The sequence below is a fragment of the Pogoniulus pusillus genome, chromosome 35, assembly GCF_015220805.1.
Source record: "Pogoniulus pusillus isolate bPogPus1 chromosome 35, bPogPus1.pri, whole genome shotgun sequence".
Lineage (NCBI taxonomy): Eukaryota > Metazoa > Chordata > Aves > Piciformes > Lybiidae > Pogoniulus > Pogoniulus pusillus.
In genome coordinates, this window is record NC_087298.1 from 3,288,200 (window position 1) to 3,315,476 (window position 27,277).

Genomic DNA, 27,277 nt, shown 5'->3' on the forward strand with positions numbered 1-27,277 from the left:
ATGCTGGTGGTGTGGGGATGCTGGTGGACTGGGGATGCTGGTGGTATGGGGATGCTGGTGGTATGGGGATGCTGGTGGTTCAGGGATGTTGGTGGTGTGGGGATGCTGGTGGTGTAGGGCTGTTGATGATCTGGGGATGTTGGTGGGCTGGGGCCTGGAGGTGTGGGCAGGGGAGCTCCTGACTCCATTTGAAAGCTGTGCTCTGTCTTGCTCAACCTGCCTGGAGTCTCAGGACCCAAGGCCAAGAGCAGGATGGAGGCACTGTCTGTGTCCTCCTGCTCACTTTGCAGCCAAACACCATGACCTGGGGGCCAGCAGGAGGCAGAGACACCCTCCCTGCTCCTTCCCCTGGCCTTCCAACTTTGCAGCCAGGACTGAATCTCCTGCAAAAGCAGCGTTTGGGCTGCTCCAGGCAGCATGGAGCATCACACCAGGTCTTACCTCCACCAGCTTCTCCAGGCCACCTTCGTTGACGATGTTCATGTTCATGTCTGTGACTTCCTTGAAGAAGACCTCCCTCACCTCAGCAAAGCCCTGGCTCGTGGGGGCCATCAGGGCCTCCAGGATGGAGGAGATGTAGGGCTGGACGTGGTTACGGACACACACCTCTGCTTTGGGGAGCACGAATGCTGGGCAGAGAGTGGGGACAAGCACAGTGAGCCTCCCCCTCTGCTCCTCTGGCTCTCCAAATCAGCTTCTAACCCCACCCAAAGGAAGGAGAGCTGCCCCTCTCCCCAGACCTCCTCCAGGAGAAGGCTCCCAGACTTGCAGGACAACACAAAAGCTTCTTGCAGATGTCCCTCAGTCTGTATTGAACCCATTTATGTCCCACTGCCTTGCCTGAGAGGTCACTGCCCACCTTGTCCCCCACCTCCTGGGGGAATAGCAATGAGGAGTGCAGCTGCTGGCATCTCCCCAAGGCATCCAGGCCATGCTGTACCCCAGGAACAGCCACAGCTGGGTGAAGCAGCAAGTGGTGGCACCCCAGGAGCTGGGGAGGGACACAGCTACACACAGCCAGGCCCAGGTTGTCTGCCCCAGAGCTGCACCTCGGATCTTGCTGGCCAGGTGCTCCTTGGAAGTGATGATCTGGTCCATGTCTGTGCGGATGATGCTCTCCATCTGGGGCCGCTCCTGTTCGCACTTGGCTGTCACTGCATCGTACTGGGCCTTGGTCTGCTCATAGACCATCCTGTAGACAGCATCTGAGATCTGGGGAGAGAGAGAAAGAGAGAGAGGTGAGATGCTCAGCTGCCCCCAGCACCTCCTGCTGCCCCCACTAACAGCTCCTCCAGCACCAGATGCCTGCAGGACCTGCCGAGCATTGGTCTGCCCTGACCAGACCCCTCCTCACAGCCTGGCAGGAGGTTTTGGGGATGCTGGGGGTCTGGAGATGCTGGTGGTCCTGAGGTGACTCAGGTTTTGGGGATGCTGGTGGTCTGGAGATGCTGGTGGTCCTGGGGTGACTCAGGTTTTGGGGATGCTGGTGGTCCTGGGGTGACTCAGGTTTTGGGGATGCTGGTGGTGTGGGGATGCTGATGGTCCTGGGGTGACTCAGGTTTTGGGGATGCTGGTGGTCTGGAGATGCTGATGGCCTAGGGTGACTCAGGTTTTGGGGATGCTGGTGGTCCTGGGGTGACTCAGGTTTTGGGGATGCTGGTGGTCTGGGGATGCTGGTGGTCTTGGGGTGACTCAGGTTTTGGGGATGCTGGTGATCTGGAGATGCTGGTGGTGTGGGGATGTTGGTGATCTGGGGCCTGGAGGTCTGGGCAGGGGAGCTCCTGGCTCCATGTGAAAGCTGTGCCCTGTCCTGCTCAACCTGCCTGGAATCTCAGGATCCAAGCCCGAGAGCAGGTTGGAGCCCCTGGCTGTGGCCTCCTGCTCACTTTACGGCCAAACACCACGACCTGGGGGCCAGCAGGAGGCAGAGACACCCTCCCTGCTCCTTCCCCTGGCCTTCCAACTTTGCAGCCAGGGCTGAAGCTCCTGCAAAAGCAGCGTTTGTGTGGGTTTGGGCTGCTCCAGGGGCATGTGATGAGCCTGGTGGTGACCATCTCTTGGGCTGGAGGTTTCACAGGCAGCTCTGAGGAGCTCTCAGTGTTTTGCAAGGGCTGGGGCTGGATTTAGCCTGTGCTGCTCTAAAAATGGCTCTCTAAATATAGCCAGCATGGGCTCTGCTCCAGGGCTGGGCTTCCTCCTCTTTGTGTCTCTGGCCCCAGGGACCAAGCAGTGCAGGCAGGGCTGGGCAGGATTGCTCCAGAGGCATGGCAAGGAGCTTCTAAAAGCCAAAGTGCAGAAGAATGAGAGCTGCTTACAGAAAGGGAACTGGGAATGCTGATTAACAGCTGGCTGGAGATGAGCCAGGGTGTGCCCAAGAGGCCAACAGCATCCTGGCTTAGACCAGCAGTGGTGTGGGCAGCAGGAGCAGAGAGGTGACTGTGTCCCTGTACTCAGCAGTGGTGAGGGCCACACATTGAGTACTGGAGTCAGGTTTGGGCCCCTTACTACAAGAAGGCCATTGAGATGCTGGAGTATGCCCAGAGGAGGGCAACAAAGGGCCTGGGGAACAGGGCTGGGGAGAAGCAGCCGAGGGAGCTGGGGGTGTTTGGTCTGGAGAGAAGGAGGCTAAGAGCAGGCTCTCAACAACTGCTTGAAGGGAGGCTGTAGAGAGGTGGGCGTTGGTCCCTTCTCACAACTGACAGAACAGGAGGAAGTGGCCTCAAGTGGCCCCAGGGGAGGTTTAGGTTGGAGATGAGGAAAAGCTTCTCTACTAAAAGGGTTGTGAAGGCTGGGACGGGCTGCCCAGGGCAGTGGCTGAATGGCCACCCCTGGAGGGGTTTAAAAACTGCCTAGATGTGGTGCCCAAGGCTATGGTGTGATAGTGCCCCTGGTAGAGTCAGCTAAGGGTCAGGCTTGATAATCTTGAAGCTCAGAGAGAGTGATTTGCCATTGGAATGGGCTGCCCAGGGAGGTGGTGGAGGCACTGTCCCCGGAGGTCTTCAGGAAAAGCCTGGCTGAGGCACTTAGTGCCAGGGTCTGGTTGACTGGCTAGGGCTGGGGGATAGGTTGGACTGGATGAGCTTGGAGGTCTCTTCCAACCTGCTTGATTCTATGATTCTATGATTCTTTTGCAGCCTGGATGCCTCTCTGATCCTGTCTCATCCTGTGATGCTCCTGCAGAGGGCTGGGAGAGGAGGTGAAGCCACCAGGGCAGCTGGTGGGCACCCAGCCTGGCACGGAAAGGCAGCCTCAGTGCAGCCCCCCATGAAAAGCAGAGGCAGTGCAGGCAGGGGGAACAGGAGACCACGACCCCCCCCTCCTGGCTGCCCCAGCCCCACACCTGGATCCAGGTCCGCTGGCGCTCCTGAGCCTTGCCCTTCAGCCGGGGGCCGATGGCGCTCCGCAGCTCGGGCAGCAGCTCCTCCATCACCAGGTTGCTCAGCACCTGCAAAGGTCAGAGGTTTGGGTGACCCTGCTCAGCCTGCAGCCCCCCCGACCCCCGGCCCCAGCTCTGCCAGGGGCAGGACGGGTGCTGACCTGGGTCTCGTTGCCGCACAGCATGTCCCAGGTGCCGAACTGCTCCTTCGACTGCCGGTACATGCGGATGGCGTCCGTGAAGGCTGGAGCCTCCACCTTGGAGTCCTCCGAGATCCCTGGGGAGGGGAGGGGTTGGGGAACGAGTGAGCAGCCCAGCAGGGTGAGCCAGGGGCAGCTCAGCTCCTTGCAGCATCCCCAGCTCACCTTCACAACCGCTCCCCCACAGCCTTGGACCCGCGCAAGGAGCCCAGGGCTGGCACTGGCACTGGGGATCCCCCCCACAACCTGCTGCTGCTTCTGATTGAGGTGGGGGGCAAGAACATTCCAGACACACCAGTGCTTGCCATGGGGCATTCCCACTGTATCCACAGACTGATCCTCTCCAGAGCCAGGCCCAGGATTAGAATGGGGGGCTCAGTGACCCCCAGCGATGCATGGGGACTCAGGGGCTTGGTGAGCCCAGCAGGATGGGAGTCCCAGCAAGCCCTGATGGTGCACAGGGACTCAGGGGCTCAGCAGGATGGGGTGCTCAGTGACTCCTAGCAGTGCATGGGGACTCAGGGGCTTGGTGAGCCCAGCAGGATGGGAGTCTCAGCAAGCCCTGATGGTGCACAGGGACTCAGGGGCTCACTAAGCCCTCACAGCATAGCAGGAGCTGGGGCTCAGCAGGATGGGGTGCTCAGTGACTCCCAGCAGTGCATGGGGACTGGGGAGCTTGGTGAGCCCAGATGGCACAGCAGGGGGACCCAGGGACCTGGTGAACCCCAACAGCATGGCAGGAGCAGGGGCTCAGCCATGTGGGGGCCTCAGTGACCCCTAATACTGAAAGGGGCCCAGAGAACACAGCAGAATGGGGCAGCCGGGGTGGGGGCTGGAGGAAGAGGAGGGCCTGCAGGGAGTGGTGCAGCTAGGGAGGAAGAGGAAGGCAGCCAAGACTGAGTCAGGGCCCCATCCCTGAGCCTTCCCTGCAGGAGGCTGGCTGGGCTGTCCCCAGATGGCACCACAGTAGAGCTCACAGGAGCAGCAGCATGAGGGGGCTTGAACATTGCCCCCACCTTCCCGTGGCACCCATCTGGAGGAAGAGCAGGGAGCTGGAAGCCTGCAGTCACAGCTCACAGGGAGAGAGGAGGAGGATGGGGCAGAAGGGAGCCAGGACAGCCCAGAAGCCTCTGGCACATGTCCCATGCACATCCCTGCCATGGCTCAGCCTGTCTGGGCTCCAGCTGTGGAGGCACCTCCCATCCAGCCAGAACCACTCCTGGGAGTGAACCCCCCCAGTACTCCAAACCCCCTCCCCATGTCTGTATCCCTGGCAGCAAGGGGAGCAAGGTGGGACCAGAGATCAGGGTGGCCTCATGACCCAGGGTCCCCCAGCAGAGGCACCAAGCTCAGAGGCTCCCAGAGCACACTCCCAGACTGCCCAGCAAGCCAGGGACACACAGCCAGGAGTGGCTTCTCCCTTCCCAGGGCCAGCCAGGGGTGCTGAGCAGGTCTTCCAGCACAGGGATTTTCCTAAGATGATTACAGTTAACTCCAAGCCTAAGCAGCTTTTCCTAAGGGGCAGCTTAATATAAAGGGAAAAAAAATGCTGAGAAAGTCAAGTCTGAGCCTTTCTCAGTGCTCAGTGGGAGCCAGAGCACAGCTGAGCTGCCAGAGGCTGCTGCTGAGCTGCCAGGGGCTGCTGCTGAGCCATGCCCAGCTGCTTGCAGCTCAGCATCACCTCTTAGGTGGGATAGCCTGGTACAGGCTCCATTTCCCTGCCAGAGCTGCTGAAGTCAAAAGTCATCCTCCAAAGGACGCAGGATTTACCCCAGGAGAAGCCATCTGGATTTGCCCAAAGGTCACTCACTCCTGGATCATAGAATCATAGAATCAAGCAGGTTGGCAGAGAGCTCCAAGCTCATCCAGTCCAACCTAGCACCCAGCCCTAGCCAGTCAACCAGACCATGGCACTAAGTGCCCCAGCCAGGCTTGGCTGCAACACCTCCAGCCACAGCCACTCCACCACCTCCCTGGGCAGCCCATTCCAATGCCAATCACTCTCTCTGACAACAACTTCCTAACAACAGCCAGCCTAGACCTGCCCTGGCACAGCTTGAGGCTGTGGCCCCTTCTTCTGTTGCTGGCTGCCTGGCAGCAGAGCCCAACCCCACCTGGCTACAGCCTCCCTGCAGGCAGCTGCAGACAGCAATGAGCTCTGCCCTGAGCCTCCTCTGCTGCAGGCTGCACACCCCCAGCTCCCTCAGCCTCTCCTCACAGGGCTGTGCTCCAGGCCCCTCCCCAGCCTTGCTGCCCTTCTCTCAACACCTTCCAGCACCTCAACAGCTCTCTTGAACTGAGAGCAGCCTGTCCACAGCAAGGGGCAAAAGGCAGTGGGGTGGGCACTGCTCTGACCCCTTGCCAGCACACAGGGCAAGAGACATTCTGGAAGCATCAGAGGGCATTCAGGCTGGGCAGCTCCTGTGTAAGGAACAACACTGAAGAGCCTTAGAGCAGAACTGCTGTTACCAAAACACAGCCTGCAAAAGGCTGGTGAAAATTCCCACACTGATCACAAGCAGAGGCAGAAGCAGAGCCTCTAATTTAGGGGAGGGGGAAGAAAATAACACATAAATAAATAGCTGGCCACCAACAAAAAGAACTTTCACAGCATCTGAAACATGAGCTCAGGGCTCGTGGGAGCAGGGAGGGCAGAAATGGTGCTGGGGAGGGAGGAGGCAGCTCACAGAGGAGACACAGACACAGGCACACACACCCCAACACTGAGCCTTCCCCATGCCACTGCAGGTCTGCTCATCATGATGAGGAGAGGATTGAGTGGCACAGCTCTGGTTGGCAGTGGGGAGGGTGAGGGGCTTCCATCCTCCTCCCTTCATCCCACCCAGCAGCCAGGGTGGGGAATTAAAGATAATTGGCTTTTATTGGTAGGAGAGCTCTCCTGTGAAGACAGGCTGGGAGAGTTGGGGCTGTTCAGCCTGGAGAAGAGGAGGCTCCAGGGAGACCTTAGAGCTGCATTTTAGTAGCTGAAGGGGACCTCCAGAGAAAGCTGGAGAGGGAGTGCTGAGAAGGGTTTGTGGCAATAGGACAGGAGGCAATGGTTTGAAAGTGGAGCAGAGGAGACTCAGGTTGGACATTAGGAAGAAGTTCTTGACAATGAGGGTGGTGAAATACTGGAAGAGGTTTCCCAGGGAGGCAGTGGAAGCTCCATCTCTGGAGGCATTCAAGATCAAACTCGATGTGGACCTGGGCAGCCTGGATCTAGTTAAAGATCATAAAATCATAGAATGGGTTGGATTGGAAAGGACCTTAAAGGTCATCTAGATGGCCCTGCTCACTGCAGGGTGTTGGACCAGATGACCTTCAAGGGTCCCTTCCAACCCAACCCAATCTCTCATCAGCCTGTGATTCCTCTGTAACCAGGGGCTGGGTTTGCTCGTGGTGGCTCCAGCCAGCAAGCACAGGGGAATCTGGGGGTGCTGCAGTGATACTGCAGCACCATCCCAAGGGCTGAGCAGTTAGAGGGGTCACTGCACCCTGACACCCTGCAAAGGAGCCTAGGGGCTGTGCACACTTGTCCCCAGCCTCCCCCATGGATGTGGTATGCAACGAGGAGCTGCAGCAGGCAGAGAAGATCAAAGCTTGCAGCAGGTCAGATCCAACAGGGGAGGAGAGAAACCCTCACCGAAACCCAGGCTGCAGATGCAGCCCCAGCACTCCCCTCCCCAAACAGCAGCTCCAGCAAAACTGGAGCTGCAGGGAGCTCTCAGGAGTGCAAGAGGTGCTTCCAAACCAGGCAGCATCGTTCTTTGCCCACTGAAAGCCCCAGTTTTGAGGAGGTTTCAATGCTGGCACCTCCCTCCCCAGCAAACATCTCACCAGCCAAGGCACCACCAGGATTTGGGTCTCAGCCCAGAGCACACAGGCCACAGGCAAGCAGGAAAGTTGTGTTTCCCTGCCAGAGTCTGGCTAATGTGGGAGGTAGGAGCTACTCCACCCCATCCCCTGCCCAGCCTGCACCCCTCTGCCTGCAGCCTCAGCCACAGCCTATGGGGCGTGGAGCAGGGTGGTGGGAGTTGGGGTTTGGGTGGCTTTAATGACCTAATATTGTCCACCTCAGGGTGGAAAATAGGATTGAGAGTGTCCCCTGAGCCAGGCTCTGTGCTGGCTCCTGCAAATGATGCCTGGCCTGGTGAAGGCTTCACATTCCTTATGGGCACTGGGATGGTGCTGGGCACAGGGATGCCCCAGAGGGGCTGGATCCCTCCCTCTCCTCAGCATCACCCAGAGAGAGAATGAGATGCTCAATAATGCTCAACAACTCCACTCCTCTTGATCTCCAAACGGATCCCCTTGCCCCAAAACCTCACCACTACAAGGTGATGGAATCAGAGAATCATTGAGACCCTGGAATGGGTTGCCCAGGGAGGTTGAGGCCCCATCTCTGGAGGTGTTTGAGGACAGGCTGGCTGAGGCTGTGTGCAGCCTGCTCTAGGGTAGGGTATCCCTGCCCATGGCAGGGGGGTTGGAACTGGCTGCTCCTTGTGGTCCTTTCCAGACCTGACTGATTCTGTGATTCTATGATTTTGGTTGGAACAGACCTTTAAGGTCACTGAGGCCAAGCATTAACCCAGCAGTGCCAGGGCACCACCAAACCATGGCCCTCAGCACCACATCAGCAAGGCTTTGAAACCCCTCCAGGGATGGGAACTTCACCACTGCCCTGGGCAGGCTTAACAACCCTTTTAGGGAAGAAAGTGTTCCTCATGTCCAAGCTAAACATCCAACTGCTGCAACCTGAGGCCACTGCCTCTTGTCACACAGTCACAGAATTGAGCAGGTTGGAAAAGACCTCTGAGATCATCAAGTCCAACCTAGCACCCAACACCTTCTCATTAACTAACCCATGGCAGACTCCTTTTAAACACTCCCAGGGATGATGACTCCACCACCTCCCTGGGCAGCCCATTCCAATGCCAATCACTCTCTCTGACAACAACTTCCTAACAACAGCCAGCCTAGACCTCCCCTGGCACAGCTTCAGGCTGTGTCCCCTTCTTCTGTCCCTGGCTGCCTGGCAGCAGAGCTCAACCCCACCTGGCTACAGACTCCCTGCAGGCAGCTGCAGGCAGCAATGAGCTCTGCCCTGAGCCTCCTCTGCTGCAGGCTGCACACCCCCAGCTCCCTCAGCCTCTCCTCATAGGGTTTGTGTTCCAGGCCCCTCCCCAGCCTTGCTGCCCTTCTCTGGACCCCTTCCAGCACCTCAACATCTCTCTTCAATTGAGGGGCCCAGAACTGGACACAGCACTCAAGGGGTGGCCTGAGCAGTGCTGAATACAGGAGTAGAAGAACCTCCCTCCTCCACACTGCTCCTGAGCCAGGCCAGGATGCCATTGGCATCACTTGCTCCTATCCAAGTGTCCTCTCACTTGTTCCTCAGGAGAAGACCCCAACCCCCACCTGGCTCCAACCTCCTTTCGGGGAGCTGTAGAGAGCAATGAGGTCTCCCCTCAGCCTCCAGGCTGACCACCCCTGCTTCCCTCAGCACTGTTCTGCAGAGCCTTGCCCAGCCCTGTCTGTGGAGCAGGAGGCCCCCAGGTGCAGGGCAGAGCCCCCAGGCGCAGGGCAGAGCCCCATGTGCAGGGCAGAGCCCCAGGTGCAGGGCAGAGCCCCCAGGCGCAGGGCAGAGCCCCAGGCGCAGGGCAGAGCCCCATGTGCAGGGCAGAGCCCCAGGCGCAGGGCAGAGCCCCAGGCGCAGGGCAGAGCCCCAGGCGCAGGGCAGAGCCCCTCACCGTTGTTGCAGTGCCGCACGCAGTCCTGGAACACCGCACGCCACTTCTGCTGCTCCTTGCCGGTCATCACGCAGCAGTAGTAGTGCCGGGCGTAGGGGTGCCAGAGGATGAGGGGGAAGTCCGTGGGGCACTTCAGGATGGGGGACTGCCCCGACTTGGGGGTCACACCTGCGGGGAAAGAGAAGATGCTTAGAGGAGGCAGGATGGTGACGGTGTGAGAGACAGGGACCTGCTGGAGAGCCGTGAGGATGAGTGGGGGACTTGAGCATCTCCCCTGCGAAGAGAGGCTGAGAGCCCTGGGGCTGGTTAGTCTGGAAAGGAGAAGGCTGAGAGGGGACCTAAGCAATGGCTGTAAATGTCTGAGGGGTGGGGGTCAGTGGCTGAGGCCAAGCTCTTTGCAGTGGTCAGCAGCAATAAGCCAAAGAGCAGCAGCTACAAACCGGAGCAGAGAAGTTTCCACCTCGACATGAGAAGAAACTGCTTTGGTGTGAGGGTGACAGAGCCCTGGAGCAGGTTGCCCAGAGAGGTTGTGGAGTCTCCTGCTCTGGAGACTTTCAAAGCCTGCCTGGATGCACTCCTGTGCCATCTACCCTAAAGGATCCTGCTTGGCAGGGAGGTTGGACTGGATGATCTCTGAAGGTCCCTTCCAACCTCTAAAGTTGTGTGATTCTGTGAAGGGGTCCCTGCCAGGGCACAGGCTGGGAGAGTTGGGGCTGTTCAGCCTGGAGAAGAGAAGGCTCCAGGGAGACCTTAGAGCAGCAGAAGTTGATGATCTTTCAGGTCCTTTCCAACTCTGTTCATCTTATGACTCTTTGTTGCAGCCCTGGAGCAGGCTGCCCAGAGAGGTTGTGGAGTCTCCTCCTCTGGAGGCTTTCAAAGCCTGCCTGGATGTGCTCCTGTGTGACCTGCCCTGGGTGAGCCTGCTTTTGGCAGGGATGTTGGATTGGATGATCTCTGGAAGTCCCTTCCAACCTCTAACATCCTGTGACTCTGTGTGCCATGGAGGGTGTCCACTGGCACAGGCAGCAGGGGTTGGGGGTGCAGCAGGGGTGCACAGACCCCTTGGCTCCTTCCCACTGCCTCTGAGCTATGGAGCCATGGAATGTTTTGGGTGGGAAGGCACCTTCCAGTGTCATCTAGTGCAACCCCACTGCAGCCAGCAGGGACATCTGCAACTAGGGCAGAGGCCCCAAACAACCTCACCTGGAATGGTTCCAGGGATGGGGCAGCTCCCACCTCTCTGAGCAACCTCAGCCTGGGTCTCACCACCCTAGCATAAAATATTTCATCCTGGAGCCTTCCCTTCTGCAGGCTGAGGATGCTACACCCCAAACTCACCCCTTCCACAGGGCCCTCAGGGATGCTACACCCCAAACTCACCCCTTCCACAGGGCCCTCAGGGATGCTACACCCCAAACTCACCCCTTCCACAGGGCCCTCAGGCATGCTACACCCCAAACTCACCCCTTCCACAGGGCCCTCAGGGATGCTACACCCCAAACTCATCCCTTCCACAGGGCCCTCAGGGATGCTACACCCCAAACTCACCCCTTCCACAGGGGCCCTCAGGGATGCTACACCCCAAACTCATCCCTTCCACAGGGCCCTCAGGCATGCTACACCCCAAACTCACCCCTTCCACAGGGCCCTCAGGGATCCTACACTCCAAAACCACTCCTTCCACAGGGCCCTCAGGGATCCTACACTCCAAAACCACCCCTTCCAGAAGCTGGCCAGGGATGCCCACATCCTGAAACCACCCCTTCCCAAAGCAGCACAGAGGTGTGGGTGACCACAAGCATCCCTCTTCACCCCACTCACCAGGCAGGCTGCTGTTCACCAGCTCCAGGTACTGCTCTACTGAGGTGAGGACCTTGTAGCCAGCACTGTTGACCAGCACTCGGGGGGGCAGGTCCCGCTCGTAAGCCTGAGCAGAAAGAGATGGTCATGGGATGGGGAGGAAGGAGCATGGCCACACCACCACAGCCATGGGGTGCCCTCCCCTTTGGAGCTGTGCCCACCAGAGATGGGTGGAAGGGTGATGCCCCTCACCAGTTTGTTCTCATAGAGGACCAAGCCGTAGTTGTGTGGGACCACGCAGAAGCGGTTCCTCCACTTCTTGTTCTCCTCGATGTACTGGAAGATGTTGCCAGAGTAGATGACATGGTCCTCCAGGGGCACCTGCAGGGAGGAGACAAGCAATGGATGGCACAGAGAGGTCAGATGGGGGTGGGCACAGCTGGGTACCTCTCCATCTCATGGCTGCAGCTGGCTCGGGGAGCTCAGCAAGGTCTGGCGGTGGTGGCTCGGGTGGAGCTTTCTGCGCTAGGGCTGTGCCCAGGGTCTCCAGGTTCACCACTGGATTATCTCCTACAGCACTGCTGCCTGACAGAGTGCAGCACAGAGGCACACTGAACATCTCCCCTATGAGGAGAGCCTGAGGGGGCTGGGGAGAGGAGGAGACTAAGGGGTGACCTCATTCATGTTTATCAAGATGTGCAGGGTGAGCGCCAGGGGCATGGAGCCAGGCTCTGCTGGGTGATGCCAGCGACAGCACAAGGGGCAGTGGGTGGGAGCTGAGGCCTAGGAGGTTCCAGGTGAACCTCAGGAAGAATTTTTTTCACTGTGAGGGTGACAGAGCACTGGAACCAGCTCCCCAAGGAGGTTGTGAAGTCTCCCTCTCTGGAGATCCTCAAGAGCTGCCTGGATGTGTCCCTGTGTGATCTGCTCTGGGTGATGCTGCTCTGGCAGAGGGGCTGGACCAGATGAGCTTTGGAAGTCCCTTCCAGCTCCTGACAATCTATCATTCTATGATTTCACTGCTGCATCTGGGTGACAACTTGGAGAGGTCTCACATGCACAGTCCTAGAGAACCTCAGAGGGGCTGCAGTGAAGTCACCCACAGTGATGGTCACCCATGGTGGTGGTCACACCTCTGTCCCTGGAGGGAGAAAGCCTCAGAGGGGCTGCAGTGAAGTCACCCATGGTGGTGGTCACACCTCTGTCCCTGGAATCTCCTTCCTGAGGGATACACCAAGCCCAGCTGAGCTCACTTGGCTGAGCAGAGGGTTGGAGCCAAGGCCTCCAGAAGCTCTTCCCAACCTCAGCTGCTGCTGTCTCCCCAGCCTGAGGCAGGCAGGAGCATGCACTGTACTGCTCAGTAGTGGCCATCAACCAGGACTTCCTAGGGTGTGAGTCTGAGACCAGCTGCAGCTGACAAGAAGCAAGCCCTGCCCCAGTGTGGTCTCCAGATGGGAGATGGAAGCAGCAAAGCAAGAAGCCACCCTGCAGAGCCCAGCTCTAGACAATGCTTAAATGCTCTGCACTTCATGGAGGAGCAGCCATGGGAGCAGACTGAGGCCATCACACCCCCCTGAGCCATCCCCCCCCCAGGCTGAGCAGCTTCTCTCCAGCTCTCCAGCACCTTTTGGCCCACACACACCAGCAGCTTCTCTGCCATCCCAAACACTGCCTGGCTCAGCAAGCCAAGAATTTGTCCCAGGAATTTTTATGACCCCAGGAACACAAACAAGAGCCCAGAGCTCTCGTGAGGGCGGGGGCATGCAGCAGCCTCCCCTCCTGCCACGGCCACCCACCAGACACCAGGGTGGTTGCCAGGTGGCACCAGCCAGGGCTTGGGGTTCACCATGCTCCAGCATCAGGATCTTTCTGCAGGACCTTTCCCTTCCCTCTCCCTGCTCTGTCCATCTCCTGGTTCACAGGAACCCCACTGCCTTCTGCAAGACTCCCAGCACTCCCTGACCCCACGCCCTTGGGTGGTAGGGAGGTCTGAGAGCAGCTTGGCTCAGCAAGCAGGCTGACAGCATCTCACTGCTTCTCACTGATCTCCAAAGGCCTTGGAAGGTGGAGACAAATGCACAAAGCAAAGCCCTGCAGGGCTGGGGGACAGTGAGAGTGGGGAGAGCCTGAACCACAAGGTCCCTAGGGATAGGGACAGAAAGGTAGTGCCAGCTCTGGAGCCCCCACCAGTGTCTCACTGGGGTGGCCATCCAAGGAGATTCACTTCAGACCCTGCTCAAGGCAGATGAAACTGTATGGGTAGATTTAAGTTGGACATGAGGAGGAAATTCTTCAGTGTGAGGGCAGTGAAACACTGGAACAGGCTGCCCAGGGATGTGGTGGAGGCTCTGCCCCTGGAGACATTCAGGCTCAGAGTGGATGGGGCCCTGAGCAACCTGATCTAGTTAAAGGTCATAGAACATAGAATGATTTGGGTTGGAGGGGACCTTAAAGCTCATCTAGGTGGCCCTGCTCACTGACAAGATGACTTTCGAGGGTCCCTTCCAACCTGATGCATTCTGTGACTCCATAACTCCAGGAACAAAACCCAGGCTGAGCTCTGACATGGGTCTGGGAGACCCTCAGCTCACAGCCACCTGCATCCTGAGAGCCCCAAAGCAGCTGTCCCCTCCTCTCCCACAGGAGGCACCGAGGTGGCACCACCCAACCCCAACAAATATTTGGGACAGGCAGGTATGTGCCAAATTGCTGGGCTGGGCAGGGAGGAGCTCAGGGAGTGATGGGGAGTGAGACCTGGGTCAGGACTGTCAGCTTTGGGGCTGTGGGGACACCTGAGCTGCTGCAGCCACCAAAGGCAGAAACATTTAGTCCTTGCTCTCAGCACTGATGCTTCTTGCTGGTGCTTCAGGTGATTGAGCCATGCCTCAGACCCTAGCCCAGTTGTCCCACTCCACCCAGGAGGACCACCAGCCCCTGGATTCACTGTGGGAGCTGCCTCTGAGCACTGCATGCCCCCGGAGGTGGTAAAAAAAATCACTAAGAGTGATAAAATCTCAAACGTCAGACCCCAGCTGGACCTGCTGGAGGACACTGCCCTGCATCTTCTTGACATCCACAGGCTTTGAGCCCTATCTGGGGATCACAAAGCCCAGCTGAAGGAGATGCTCCTTACAGAGCCACCTCCCACAGAGGCAGGCAGGTCCCAGGGGTGTTTGGAGGGCCAGCAGAGCCCAGCAGAGGACAGGACAGGCAGAGGAGGAATGTGCTATTTATACACTGGTGTTTCAAAAGGCTCAGGCGGTGTCCGTGACCTCCTCACCCTGCCGTCGTTCCTCAGACATTCCTGAGCTGCTTGCTGGAGCTTTATAATGAAGCAACCACCCTCAGGACAGAGGTACCCTCAGGGGGGAGCTGAAGGCATCTGCTGAATCCCGAGGAACCCAAGGGATTGCCTTGCTGAAGACACCAGGGGGGGTTGCAGGCATCTGCTGAACTGTGAGGAACCCAAGGGACACCTTGCTGGGGACACCAGGAGCTCAGCTCCCACCCAGGAACTTCCACACCTTTATTTTGCTCCACAGAGCCAGCGCCCAGGCAGCTTTCAGAGGAGCTGGCACCTGTCTGGGTGCCTGAGTGAGGTGTCACCCTCGTGGGTGGGCCAGGGAGGCAGCCACCGGCAGCACTCAGGGCTTGAGTCTGACCTCCTGGATGTGATTTCTCAGCTTCTTCACAGAACACCTCCTTAAGTCCCAGACTAAAGCAGAAACCCATCCCCATGTGCAACTACATCTCCTCCTGCTTCCAGCACAGCAGCTCCACGGGCCCAGCCAGGGAGAAACCTCAAACCATGGCTGCTGGTCAGAGTTTGTTTGTGGAGGTGGGAGGGGAGGGCAGGATCCATCCCTGGGTGCTGGAGTCACAGGCAACAACTCCCATGGGAGGAATTCCATGGAGTCTTTTTGCCAGGCAAGAGACATGTGGCTGCTGGAGATGACACTTGGAATCACCTCCTCCTTCTCCATGGGGTAAGGGATATCTGCCAGAGCTCTCCTACCTTTCCCTGGTCATTTTCCCAACTAGAGCATCCCTCACACCCAGGAGCAGGAGGATGGCAGCCCAGCACTGGGCACAAGGAGGTCTCAGGAGCTCCTGCCAGCCCTCATATCAACACCAGACATCCACGGGCACTGCAGCCAAACGCCAGCCTTGCCCCTGCTTTCGGGGGGTGCCCATTGCACAGGCTGGGACAGAAACCCAGCCCTGGCGAGCCCGAAGTGCTGCGGCGGGCGGCACTGCGGCCGCAGGGCTGGGCTGGAGCGCAGGCAGGGGCTGCGGCGAGCGGAATGGAGCGGGGATGCGCTGGGGCTGCGGGGGGGACAGAACGGAGCGGGGATGCGCTGGGGCTGGCGGGGGGTGGAACGGAGCGGGGATGCGCTGGGGCTGCGGCGGGCGGAACGGAGCGGGGATGCGCTGGGGCTGCGGGGGGCGGAACGGAGCGGGGATGCGCTGGAGCTGCGGCGGGCGGAACGGAGCGGGGATGCGCTGGGGCTGCGGGGGGTGGAACGGAGCGGGGATGCGCTGGGGCTGCGGCGGGCGGAACGGAGCGGGGATGCGCTGGGGCTGCGGGGGACAGAACGGAGCGGGGATGCGCTGGGGCTGGCGGGGCAGAACGGAGCGGGGATGCGCTGGGGCTGCGGGAGGCGGAGCGGAGCGGGGATGCGCTGGGGCTGCGGGGGGCGGAACGGAGCGGGGATGCGCTGGGGCTGCGGGGGGCAGAACGGAGCGGGGATGCGCTGGGGCTGCGGGGGGCAGAACGGAGCGGGGATGCGCTGGGGCTGGCGGGGCAGAACGGAGCGGGGATGCGCTGGGGCTGCGGGGGGCAGAACGGAGCGGGGATGCGCTGGGGCTGCGGGGGGCAGAACGGAGCGGGGATGCGCTGGGGCTGGCGGGGCAGAACGGAGCGGGGATGCGCTGGGGCTGCGGGGTCACGGGGATGGAGGCGCCCGGGGGCTCTTACCTTGCGGTGCAGCAGCTGTGCCTGCGGCCCGCCGTTGCCCTCGATCTCGTAGCGGACGCTGTTGAAGAGGGCGACGCCGTACTGCTCCCGGTAGCACCGGCAGAACTCCCCCAGCACCTTCCCTGTCCTCTCTGCAAGGGGGCAGCAGGGACATCTCAGACACGGGCTGCTCGCTGAAGAACCCACCCTGGCATCCAGCCGGGGCACCTTCCCCCCGTCCTGCCCACCCACTCCACACCTCCTGGCAACCTCCTGCCTGTCGGAGCAGGGCTCGGTGGAGGGGTCATGGCCGAGTTCGTTCACTCTCTGCCTTCCCTGTCCAGCCTAGGGATTAACTCAGGGTCTGGATGATCTTTTTTAGGGTCAGGGTGTTCTTTTCTGGGTCATGATGAGCTCCTTTCTTTCTATGCCCCCCCCCCCCCCGCCCCCCCCAGGTTATGCTATGGATTCCTTTCCCCGGCAGGAAATTCCTGACGTTAAGCTCATTCCAGTTTCCCAAGTCCTGTGCAGCTTCCCAGCCCTGCTCTGACTGCCTCTGCTGGCTGAGACTGGGGGCAACTCCCCACTCCCCAGCCCCAGTATCACTCACACCCACCCAACCTCACTGAGCCCCCCAATAAAGGCAATGTGGGCATGGGGCTGGGTGGCTCCAGGCTCAGGGCACTGCTCAGGGTGACACACACAGCAAGGACACTGGAAGGGAAAAGGACAGCCTGGCCCCCAACACATTTCTCCTGTCACCCCTGTGCCAGGCAAGGGCCTCCATCAGGAGCCCCATGTCCAAATTGGAGTAAGGCTGAGGTGCTGGAAGAGCTGAAGCAGGCAGGCTGCCTCCTGGACCCCACAATGGAGGAGGTCTCCTCCATCCCAAGACAACACCTTGCCCCAGCAGCCCCCTGATGCTCAGGCTGGTGGGGTCGTGGCAAACCCACCCCCAAACAGCAGGGACAGAGGTTTCCCAGCCCCAGGATGGCAGTCACAGAAACCCTTTGATCCTCCCCGAGCATCATCCACAGCACGGGAATGTGTCCGTCCCTGGACCTTTGACAAGCACCCCTGCCCCTTTTGACACCTTATCCCATAGAGTAAACCCTGTCTCACCTGCAGCCTGCCCCACATGTACCCTGCCCCATGCAATAAACCTGCCTCATTTGGCACCCTGCCCCGTGTGCATCCTGTCCAGCACAGCAATCTCTGCCTTGTGCAGCAGCATGACCCATGCAGCACCCTCCTCAAGTGCACCCTGGCCCATGCAGCAAACCCTACCCCATGCAGCACCCTCCTCACCCACACCCTGCCCTGTGCAGCAAACCCTACCCCATGCAGCACCCTCCTCACCCACACCCTGCCCCGTGCAGCAAACCCTGCCCCCATGCAACACCCTCCTCAAGTGCCTCCTGCAGCAAATCCTGTCTTATACAGCACTCTCCTCACATATACCCTGCCCCACGCAGCAAACCCTGCCCCGTGGAGCACTCTCCTCACATATACCTTGTCCCACGCAGCAAACCCTGCTCTGTGCAGCACTCTCCTCACATATACCCTGCCCCACGCAGCAAACCCTGCTCTGTGCAGCACTCTCCTCACATATACCCTGCCCCACGCAGCAAACCCTGCTCTGTGCAGCACTCTCCTCACATATACCCTGCCCCATGCAGCAAACCCTGCTCTGTGCAGCACTCTCCTCACATATACCCTGCCCCACGCAGCAAACCCTGCTCTGTGCAGCACTCTCCTCACATACACCCTGCCCCATGCAGCAAACACTGCTCTGTGCAGCACTCTCCTCACATACACCCTGCCCCATGCAGCAAACCCTGCTCTGTGCAGCACTCTCCTCACATATACCCTGCCCCATGCAGCAAACCCTGCTCTGTGCAGCACTCTCCTCACATATACCCTGCCCCACGCAGCAAACCCTGCTCTGTGCAGCACTCTCCTCACATACACCCTGCCCCATGCAGCAAACCCTGCTCTGTGCAGCACTCTCCTCACATATACCCTGTCCCATGCAGCAAACCCTGCTCTGTGCAGCACTCTCCTCACATATACCCTGCCCCACGCAGCAAACCCTGCTCTGTGCAGCACTCTCCTCACATATACCCTGCCCCACGCAGCAAACCCTGCTCTGTGCAGCACTCTCCTCACATATACCCTGCCCCACGCAGCAAACCCTGCTCTGTGCAGCACTCTCCTCACATATACCCTGCCCCACGCAGCAAACCCTGCTCTGTGCAGCACTCTCCTCACCTATGCCCTGCCCCACGCAGCAAACCCTGCTCTGTGCAGCACTCTCCTCTCATACACCCTGCCCCACGCAGCAAACCCTGCTCTGTGCAGCACTCTCCTCACAGGTACCCTGCCCCACGCAGCAAACCCTGCTCTGTGCAGCACTCTCCTCACATATACCTTGTCCCACGCAGCAAACCCTGCTCTGTGCAGCACTCTCCTCACATACACCCTGCCCCACGCAGCAAACCCTGCCCCGTGGAGCACTCTCCTCACCTATACCCTGCCCCACGCAGCAAACCCTGCTCTGTGCAGCACTCTCCTCACATATACCCTGCCCCACGCAGCAAACCCTGCTCTGTGCAGCGCTCTCCTCACATACACCCTGCCCCACGCAGCAAACCCTGCCCCGTGGAGCACTCTCCTCACCTATACCCTGCCCCACGCAGCAAACCCTGCTCTGTGCAGCACTCTCCTCACCTATACCCTGCCCCACGCAGCACCCTGTCCCATGTGCACCCTGTCCCACACAGCAAGCCCTGCTCCACGCAGCACCCTCTCCATGTCCACCCTCCCCCATGCAGCACTTTGCCTCCTCCCCTCCTCACCCCACCTCCTGAGCCCACACGGGACTCGTACTCCAAAGCACACTCAGCTCACAGCTGAAAGCCATCATGCAGAATCCCAGCATGGTGAGGATTGGAAGTGACCTCTGGGGATCACCCCGTTCAACCCTCACCCCACCCCCACTAAAGCAGGGCACCCACAGCAGCTTGCCCAGGGTCACAATACGCAGCTGGAGTTGGAAGCTCTCCAGAGAAGGAGACTCCACAACCTCTCTGGGCAGCCTGCTCCAGGCCTCCAGCACCCTCACACCAAAGAAGTTTCTCCTCATCTTCAGATGAAGCCTCCTGGGTTCCAGTTTGTGCCCATTGCCCCTTGTCCTGCCACAGGGCACCACTGGCAAGAGTCTGGCTGCATTCTTTTGCCCCCTACCCTTTAGCCCTCGCTGAGCACTGCCCAGATCCCCTCGGAAGGAGGAAGAAGCTCACCGCAGAGCAACACTGATCTGAGGAGACAACTCCACCCCTAAGCTGCCTTTGGCACTCGGAGCCTCTACTTCGAATTTCACTCTCAACTTTGCCCCAGAGCCTCTGAAAAGGGAAGAATTTGAGTCGTCTCCAACCGTTTCCGACGGCTCAGCCTCTGCCGATAGGCGTGGGGAGAGCTGGCAGAGCCATGCTGGCCACTCATCCCCAGGGCTGCAGCCAGTGCTATGCTGGGGGCACCAACCCAGACCAAGCAGCCCCCAGCAGCAGTCCCGGCACGAACCCAGACCAAGCAGCCCCCAGCAGCAGTCCCGGCACGAACCCAGACCAAGCAGCCCCCAGCAGCAGTCCCGGCACGAACCCAGACCAAGCAGCCCCCAGCAGCAGTCCCGGCACGAACCCAGACCAAGCAGCCCCCAGCGCCAGCCCCGCCACGAACCCAGACCAAGCAGCCCCCAGCAGCAGTCCCGGCACGGCTCGGCGGCGGCCACAGCCTCTTCAGCAGCCATAGCCTCCAGCAGCAGCCACAGCCTCCAGCAGCAGCCACAGCCTCTTCAGCAGCCATAGCCTCCAGCAGCAGCCACAGCCTCCAGCAGCAGCCACAGCCTCCAGCAGCAGCCATAACCTCCAGCAGCAGCCACAGCCTCCACAGCAGCCACAGCCTCTGCAGCAGCCATAACCTCCAGCAGCAGCCACAGCCTCTGCAGCAGCCACAGCCTCTGCAGCAGCCACAGCCTCCAGCAGCAGCCACAGCCTCCAGCAGCAGCCATAACCTCCAGCAGCAGCCACAGCCTCCGCAGCAGCCACTGCCTCCGCAGCAGCCATAACCTCCAGCAGCAGCCACAGCCTCCAGCAGCAGCCACAGCCTCTGCAGCAGCCACAGCCTCTGCAGCAGCCACAACCTCCATCAGCAGCCACAGCCTAGAGCAGCAGCCACAGCTTCCGCAGCAGCCATAACCTCCAGCAGCAGCCACAGCCTCCACAGCAGCCACAGCCTCTGCAGCAGCCATAACCTCCAGCAGCAGCCATAACCTCCAGCAGCAGCCACAGCCTCCAGCAGCTACAGCCTCCAGCAGCAGCCACAGCCTCTGCAGCAGCCACAGCCTCCAGCAGCAGCCATAACCTCCAGCAGCAGCCACAGCCTCTGCAGCAGCCACAGCCTCTGCAGCAGCCATAACCTCCAGCAGCAGCCACAGCCTCTGCAGCAGCCACAGCCTCCAGGAGCAGCCATAACCTCCAGCAGCAGCCACAGCCTCCGCAGCAGCCATAACCTCCAGCAGCAGCCACAGCCTCCAGCAGCAGCCACAGCCTCTAGCAGCAGCCACAGCCTCCAGCAGCAGCCACAGCCTCCAGCAGCCACAGCCTCCAGCAGCAGCCACAGCCTCCAGCAGCAGCCACAGCCTCTGCATCAGCCACAGCCTCCAGCAGCTACAGCCTCCAGCAGCAGCCACAGCCTCTGCAGCAGCCACAGCCTCTGCATCAGCCACAGCCTCCAGCAGCTACAGCCTCCAGCAGCAGCCACAGCCTCCGCAGCAGCCACCCAGCAGCCCTGCTCGCAGCCAAGTCGGCAAGGAGGAGCAGCTTGCTCCAGAGTGCTGCAGCTGCCCCTGGGGCGAGCAGCTCCGGAGGAAAGCCTTGCCCGGGGGCGGTGGTTTGAGAGCTGATAAACCCCTGCCCGAGGAGAGCATGCACCGAGTCGTTCAGCCCGGAGAAGAAAAAGGCTCTGAGAAGACCTTAGAGCAGCTTTCCAGTACCTGAAGGGGGCTATAAGAAAGCTGAGGAGGGACTTTTGGCAAGGGCTGGGAGTGACAGGATGAGAGGGAATGTTTTGAAGCTGGAAGAGGGGAGACTGGAATGGAGATCAGGAAGAAATCCTCTACAGAGTGAGGGTGGTGAGACACTGGCACAGGTTGCCCGGGGAGGCTGTGGATGTCTCCTCCTTGGAGATGTTCCCAGGCCAGGCTGGATGAGGGCTTGAGCAACCTGGACTGGTGGGAGGTGTCCCTGCCCATGGCAGGGGGTTGGAACTGGATGAGCTTTAAGGTCCTGTCCCTCAAGCTGTGGTGTGATCACAGAATCACTGAGTGCACTGTCACAAGGGACCCTCAAAGGTCATCTCGTCCAACTCCCCTGCAGCCAGCAGGCACATCTGCAACTAGAGCAGGCTGCTCAGAGCCCCATCAAGCTTGACCCTGAACATCTCCAGGGACAGGGCCTCCACCACCTCTTGGGCAACCTGCTCCAGCGTTTTACCACTCTCACAGCAATGAAATTCTTTGCAATGTCCAACCTAAATTCACCCTGCTCCAGTTTCCAGCCACTGTCCCTCAGCCCATTGCTACAAGCACGTCTAAAAAAGCCCTCCCCAGCTTTCTGCTGGCCCTTTTCAGGCACTGGAAGGCCACTCTCAGGTCTCTCTAGAGCCTTCCTTTCTCCAGGCTGAACAGCCCCAACTCTCCCAGCCTGCCTTTGTGGAAGACAAGGCACTGGCAGTGCCTTTCACTTCAAGCAGGGCTTTTCTTCCCAGCAGAGAACACGCTGCCTGCTCGTCCCGGCACACACATTCCTCACCCTGCTTCCTGGCATCTCCTCCTGGCACAGGGACAGCTCCTGGCCACGCCGTGCCGTGGCTGCAACTCCCCACAACGCAACTGAGTGACCTCGGCTGGGGCTCTGGGCAGTGGTGCTGGCAGCTGAGACCCCAAAGGACATTCTGAGGTTTCTCTTCTTTTCAGTTCATGGGAAGAAAAACTGAGCCCCCAGTCCCTGGGCAGGCACGGGGCTTAGTCACTCATTCCTCCCTGATTAACACCAGGGCCAATTAGGAGCCCTGAAGTCAGTGGAACAGCAAAAGTTGGCTACGTGCAAGCACTGAAACCAAAGATTTGCAGCCAAATATCCGAGGTGACTAAAGCTGCCTCAGCTCAGCAAGTCCCCCCCAGGCTGCAGAGGAGATGCTGGGGGCTTCACCGCTGCTCCCTGCCCCACCATGCTGGGCCCTGGGGTGATGAGAGGGGCAGGGAACTGCAGAAGGTGGGCACCAGCAGGTGAGACAAGGTGACAGTGGGTTTGGAAAGATCTCGACTGCTAGAGGGGTTACAGCCAGATTTTGCCCAAGAGCTGAGAACAGGAGTCATGAAATGGTTTGGGGTTGGAAGAGAGCCTTCAGGGTCATCCAGTCCAACCTCCCTGCAGCCAGCAGGGACATCTGTAACCACAGCAGGTAGCTCAGAGCCCCAACCAACCTCACCTGGAATGGTCCTGGGGATGGGACAGCAATCACCTCTCTGGGCAATCTGTGACAAGGTCTCATCTCTCTCAGGGTCAAAACCTGCTTCCTTCTCTGCAGTCTTAATTTCCCTCTTTCACTTTAACCATCACCCCTTGGCCTCTCACCACAGGCCCTGCTCAAAAGTCTGTCCCCAGCTTTCTAATTGGCTCCTGTAAGCACTGCAAGGCCACCAGAAGGTCTCCCTGGAGCCTTCTCTTCTCCAGGCTGAACAACCCCAACCTGCTCAGCCTGGCCTCGCAGCAGAGCCCTTCCAGCCCTCTGGAATGGCTAAGGGATGGGAAGCTCACACTGATGATGCCAGTGGATGTCCTGGGCCACTCTCAGCCCCATGTGGGGCTCAGGTGCCCCATGTGAGAACCAGCTAAGCCACCCACTGGCTCCTTCAGCAGGCTGAACAAAAACCTCCTGGCATCTCTGGGGGCCATGGAGGGCACCTCCCTCCCCAGCTGCACAGCCAAGGCCACCCACAAGCAGCCCTCTCTGTGTGAGCAGCTTTGGCCACATGTAAAGCCAAGATCTGGAGGGGTCTGGAGACAGGTGGCAGTTCAAGAAGCCATCTCTAGTCTCCTGCAGGCCCCTTGTCTGAATGCCCAAGGGTGAGGGAGGGATGGGACTCAGCTGGCACCCACCCAGCCACTGCCCATCTGGGGCATGGACTCAGACACCCACAGCCATGTGCTCCGACACGCTGGGTGCACAGGCAGGGACCTCACAGGGTGGTGCCAGGTGTCCCCAGCCACCTACACAGTCTCTTCCCAAGCCTGGTGTTGGCTTTGGGGCCACTGAGCTCCCTGCACCGCTGCTGTGGGTGCCACTACCCCAGCCCCCAACACACTGCAACCAGCACCCTGCAGAGGCACCAGCTCCCAGGATGCCAGGGTTACTGGGCTGGGCTCTGGTACCTCCTTCTGGCTCCTGGCAAAGGCAGGGGGCAGCCTCCAGCTTTGTGGTCACAGAGGAGTATCACTAGGACCCACTAGAGCCTGGCTCAGCAGAAGCTCCAGACCCAGTCCCTCTGATCACTGATTTCATCTGTTGCTCAGCCTCCAGTTCCCTCCTTCCCTCCCCAGTGTCCCCATGACTAAGCCACACGTGGTGGCTGCAGAGGGAGATAAAGGGACTCTTCCACAGCAGTTTTGCATGGGGGCAGCAGGAAAAGGGCTCTGGGCACCTCAGTTACCAGGCAAAGCCCCAAGGCCAGGCTGGACATGGTGTGGAGTGGGTTGAGGGGATTGAGGTGTAGGGCCCAGCTATGCCATGCCAGACCTCCCTGCCCCATCTGCAGGGACCCATACAGACCCTCCTCATCACCCACCCAGCCAGCACAGCCACCAAGGGCACTGCAGAGGAAGTGGCTCCTGGGAGGGTACCCTGGCATGGGGACAGAACAGGCAGCACAGGTTTGCCCTTGTCAGGGATGACACCTGAGGACCACAGAGCACAAGGCTGGTCTGGGCAAAACCAGACAGGAGAGGCAGCTCCTGCTGCTGCTCCTGCCCCTGCCTCTGCCCCTGCCTCTGCTCCTGCCAACACCCCAGACCGGTTGTGCCACTTGCAGCCATCACCCAGCCCAAAGCCAGCTGAATGGCACGGGCAAGAGCCCTGCAGCAGCAGTGATGCAGGTTGCAGCCCCACAGGCATGTGCAGACCTCATGTACTGAGAGGTCATGGCCCAGCCAGAGCAGCCCTGGTCCAGTTTTAGTCCCTTTAAACTGGTCCCCTCAGCAGGACTCCAAAAGCTGCAGCAAGCTGCCCAAGCTGGTCCAGCAGCCCAGACTGGCTGCATCCTTCCCTTGGAAGCATCTCCAGCATCAGCAGCCCCACGCATGCACAGATCAAGGTAGAAGTCAGCTCTTCTCCTCACCTCTCATATGACCAGGGTCAATCCCAGTTCCAGCACCTCTTAGAGCAAAGCCAAGAGGGGAAAAAAAAGAGCTGTGAGCTCCAGATGAAGCCCAGAGACCTTATCAACCAGCCAGCCTGACCATATCCTTCCTTCCAACTGCCTGCATTTGCTGCCTGCAGTTCACTGCACCGTGGTGGGGACACCAGGGCTCCAGAAACCCCACCCTGGCAGCCTCTGGCGTGCAGCAAGTGCATGGTCAGAGCTTCTTTTCCTCAGCACCCTGGAAATCATGTGAAAATGAGAGTGGTGCTTTAAATAGCCCTGCCCATGGCCAGCAGCAGAGTCAGCAGATGTGGCATTGAGGAGGTCAGATCCTGCGCAGGATCCGCTGCACCCAACAGCACCCAACGGCAGTGCCCTTCTTGCTCCCCATCCTCTCCACACATCCATGACCTCTGGAGATATCTGCAGGTGGGACAGAGCCTGGCAAAGGACAGGGATCTGGCTCCTCAGGGCTGGGGACCAGCTTAGCCCCCCCAGCACTGGGCTGAGCTGCATGTTGCAAGGGATGCTCAGCAAAGCTGCTCTTCAGCTGAGCATCCACCCCAGGGTCCTTCAGTGGTACCAGGTACCCCAGAGGTGTCCTGCCCTCTTTACAGATGTGGCAGGAGCTTGAGTGGGGTGATGAAGCTGATGAGAGGCCTGGAACACAGCCCTGTGAGGAGACACTGAGGGAGCTGGGGGTGTGCAGCCTGCAGAAGAGGAGGCTGATTCTCTGATTCTAAGGAACGAGTGATAGGACAAGAGGAAATAGCCTCAAGATGCAGCAGGAGATGTTTGGGTTGGACACGAGGAACAATTTCTTCCTCAAAAGTGTTGTCAAGTCCTGGCACAGGCTGTGCAGAGGCAGTGGTGGAGTCCCCATCCCTGGAAGGGTTTAGGAGACACAGAGCTGTGGTGCTGAGGGACACTCAGCCTCGGTAGTTTAGAGAACAGTTAGACTTGATCATCTTAAAGGTCCTTCCATACCAAAACCATGCTGTGGCTCTAGGTGTACATCATCTTAAAGGTCCTTCCATACCAAAACCATGCTGTGGCTCTAGGTGTACATCATCTTAAAGGTCCTTCCATACCAAAACCATGCTGTGGCTCTAGGTGTACAAACACCCCCATCCCCCCCCAGGCAGGCACACACACACACACACACTCTCTCAACAACCCTGGAGGCCAGTGTCTGACAGATCTGAGTGGGAACAGTCATCCACAACCCCCCTCCAGCCCACACCCCACATTGCAAGCCCCAAGCCCCACACCTCTCAGGCCAGACACCCCCTCCACAGCCTGTTGGGACCCTCCCCTGCTCCCAAACACACTCAGGGGACTGAGAGTGCCTCAGGAAGCCCACTCTGGCTTCGCACAGCTGCTGTGGGGCAGCAGCACGCCCAAGCCCTTGAGGGATGCCACAGGGATGTCTCACCAGAGGTTGGGAATTCTTCCCTCTGATCCAGAAAGAAAACAATAAAGGGAAAAGGAAAAAAAACTACCAAAACAAAACCAAAAACCAAAAGGACAACGAAGCTCATTGAAGCAGAGCCCCTGGGCTGGCTGAGCCTTGGCCCCCGCACTGCTGACGAAACCTGCCCTGGCTGCTCTCCCCAGCTCCCATGGGCCAGCCTGACTCAGTGGGGTGCAGGGAAGCCCCCAGTGCCTCCCCTCTGCCTCCACCAGCTCTGCTGGCCCCTCGCTGCCACCTCGGCAAGGGTTGGTGGCACAGGGATATGTTTGCAGAGCAATGGTGTGGCACATGTGTCATCAGGGCCCTTAGATGGGTGTCCCTGCTCTGGTCAAGGACCCTCTGCCATGGTGGCAGTGGTCCATGCTATGGTGGCAATGGCCTGTAGGGCATCCTGCTGGCAGGGGAGCTGTGAGCAGCATGTGCTGGCCTGGACTCTTTCGCCAAGGCAGCCAGAGGAGGAGTTAATCACTAATTGAGTTGGTAAATGATTAGCAAGCGTGGGCGGGTTGCTGAGGGGAGGGTAGGCTCCCAGCAGGCCCAGGCTCGGTGGCACTGACTCCAGAGGCTGGCACACAGTGCCAGCAGCCCAGGCAGCTGACACCTCAGGGAGGTGAGAATGGAAGGGAGCTGATTTACACCTGAATGAAGGCAGCAAAACAGAAAGGGTGCCTCTTCACCCAGCCACCAGCTCCTGCATGCAGGCACAGGTGTGGTGCAAGCTGGTGGGCACTGGTCACCAGGACAGCCCCATGGCATCCCTGGCTGTTCCCAGTGTGCCAGGGAGCAGTGGCCTGGCTAGTGGTTCCCATGCTTGGCATATGACCAGGCTAACAGAGCCACCAGCATCCTGCTGGCATCCTGCTGGCATCCAGCTGGCAGGAGGAGACCCAGGGAGGATGGGCACTGCCATGATGCACATGTCACCCAGAAAGTCACCCAAGCATGGATTTTCCCAAGCTGACCTCCTGCCTCTGCCCTGCCCCTCACAGTCTGAACTGCTCAAGCTCTTCCTAGCAGGCCAGGGGCATAATGAGAGGCTCTTCCAGCAAGGGAAGCTGAGGACACCACAGGGAGGCTGATGCCACCAGCTGGGTAAAGGGTGCCCAGGTCATCTCTCACTCCATACATCTGCATGGTCTAAAAGTGTCCCGGGAGGTTTCTCACTGTCCCTTGGCCACTCTTGTGTGCCCCAAAGTGCTGGCATGATGCAGACAACATTTCTGGGCACCCCTTGATGAGGG

The 27,277-nt window shown here is 59.4% G+C and overlaps 1 protein-coding gene across 2 annotated transcripts in view; it reads right to left on the reverse strand.

Moving 5' to 3' along the window:
- Window positions 1–27,277, reverse strand: part of NIBAN2 (niban apoptosis regulator 2) — a 44,380-nt gene that overhangs the window by 6,349 nt on the left and 10,754 nt on the right. Inside the window, exons 1-9 of one of the 2 annotated variants that reach the window (XM_064171053.1) lie at window positions 16,343–16,420; window positions 16,105–16,235; window positions 11,379–11,507; window positions 11,148–11,253; window positions 9,327–9,494; window positions 3,538–3,653; window positions 3,341–3,445; window positions 1,050–1,212; window positions 442–629 (exon numbers count right to left, since the gene is read on the reverse strand). In XM_064171053.1, the coding sequence (XP_064027123.1) occupies window positions 442–629; window positions 1,050–1,212; window positions 3,341–3,445; window positions 3,538–3,653; window positions 9,327–9,494; window positions 11,148–11,253; window positions 11,379–11,507; window positions 16,105–16,235; window positions 16,343–16,391 (1,155 nt within the window). In that variant the 5' untranslated portion in view covers window positions 16,392–16,420. Of the gene's footprint in view, window positions 1–441; window positions 630–1,049; window positions 1,213–3,340; window positions 3,446–3,537; window positions 3,654–9,326; window positions 9,495–11,147; window positions 11,254–11,378; window positions 11,508–16,104; window positions 16,236–16,342; window positions 16,421–27,277 lie in introns of those variants that run through there. The other variant, XM_064171052.1, reaches the window with a different exon arrangement.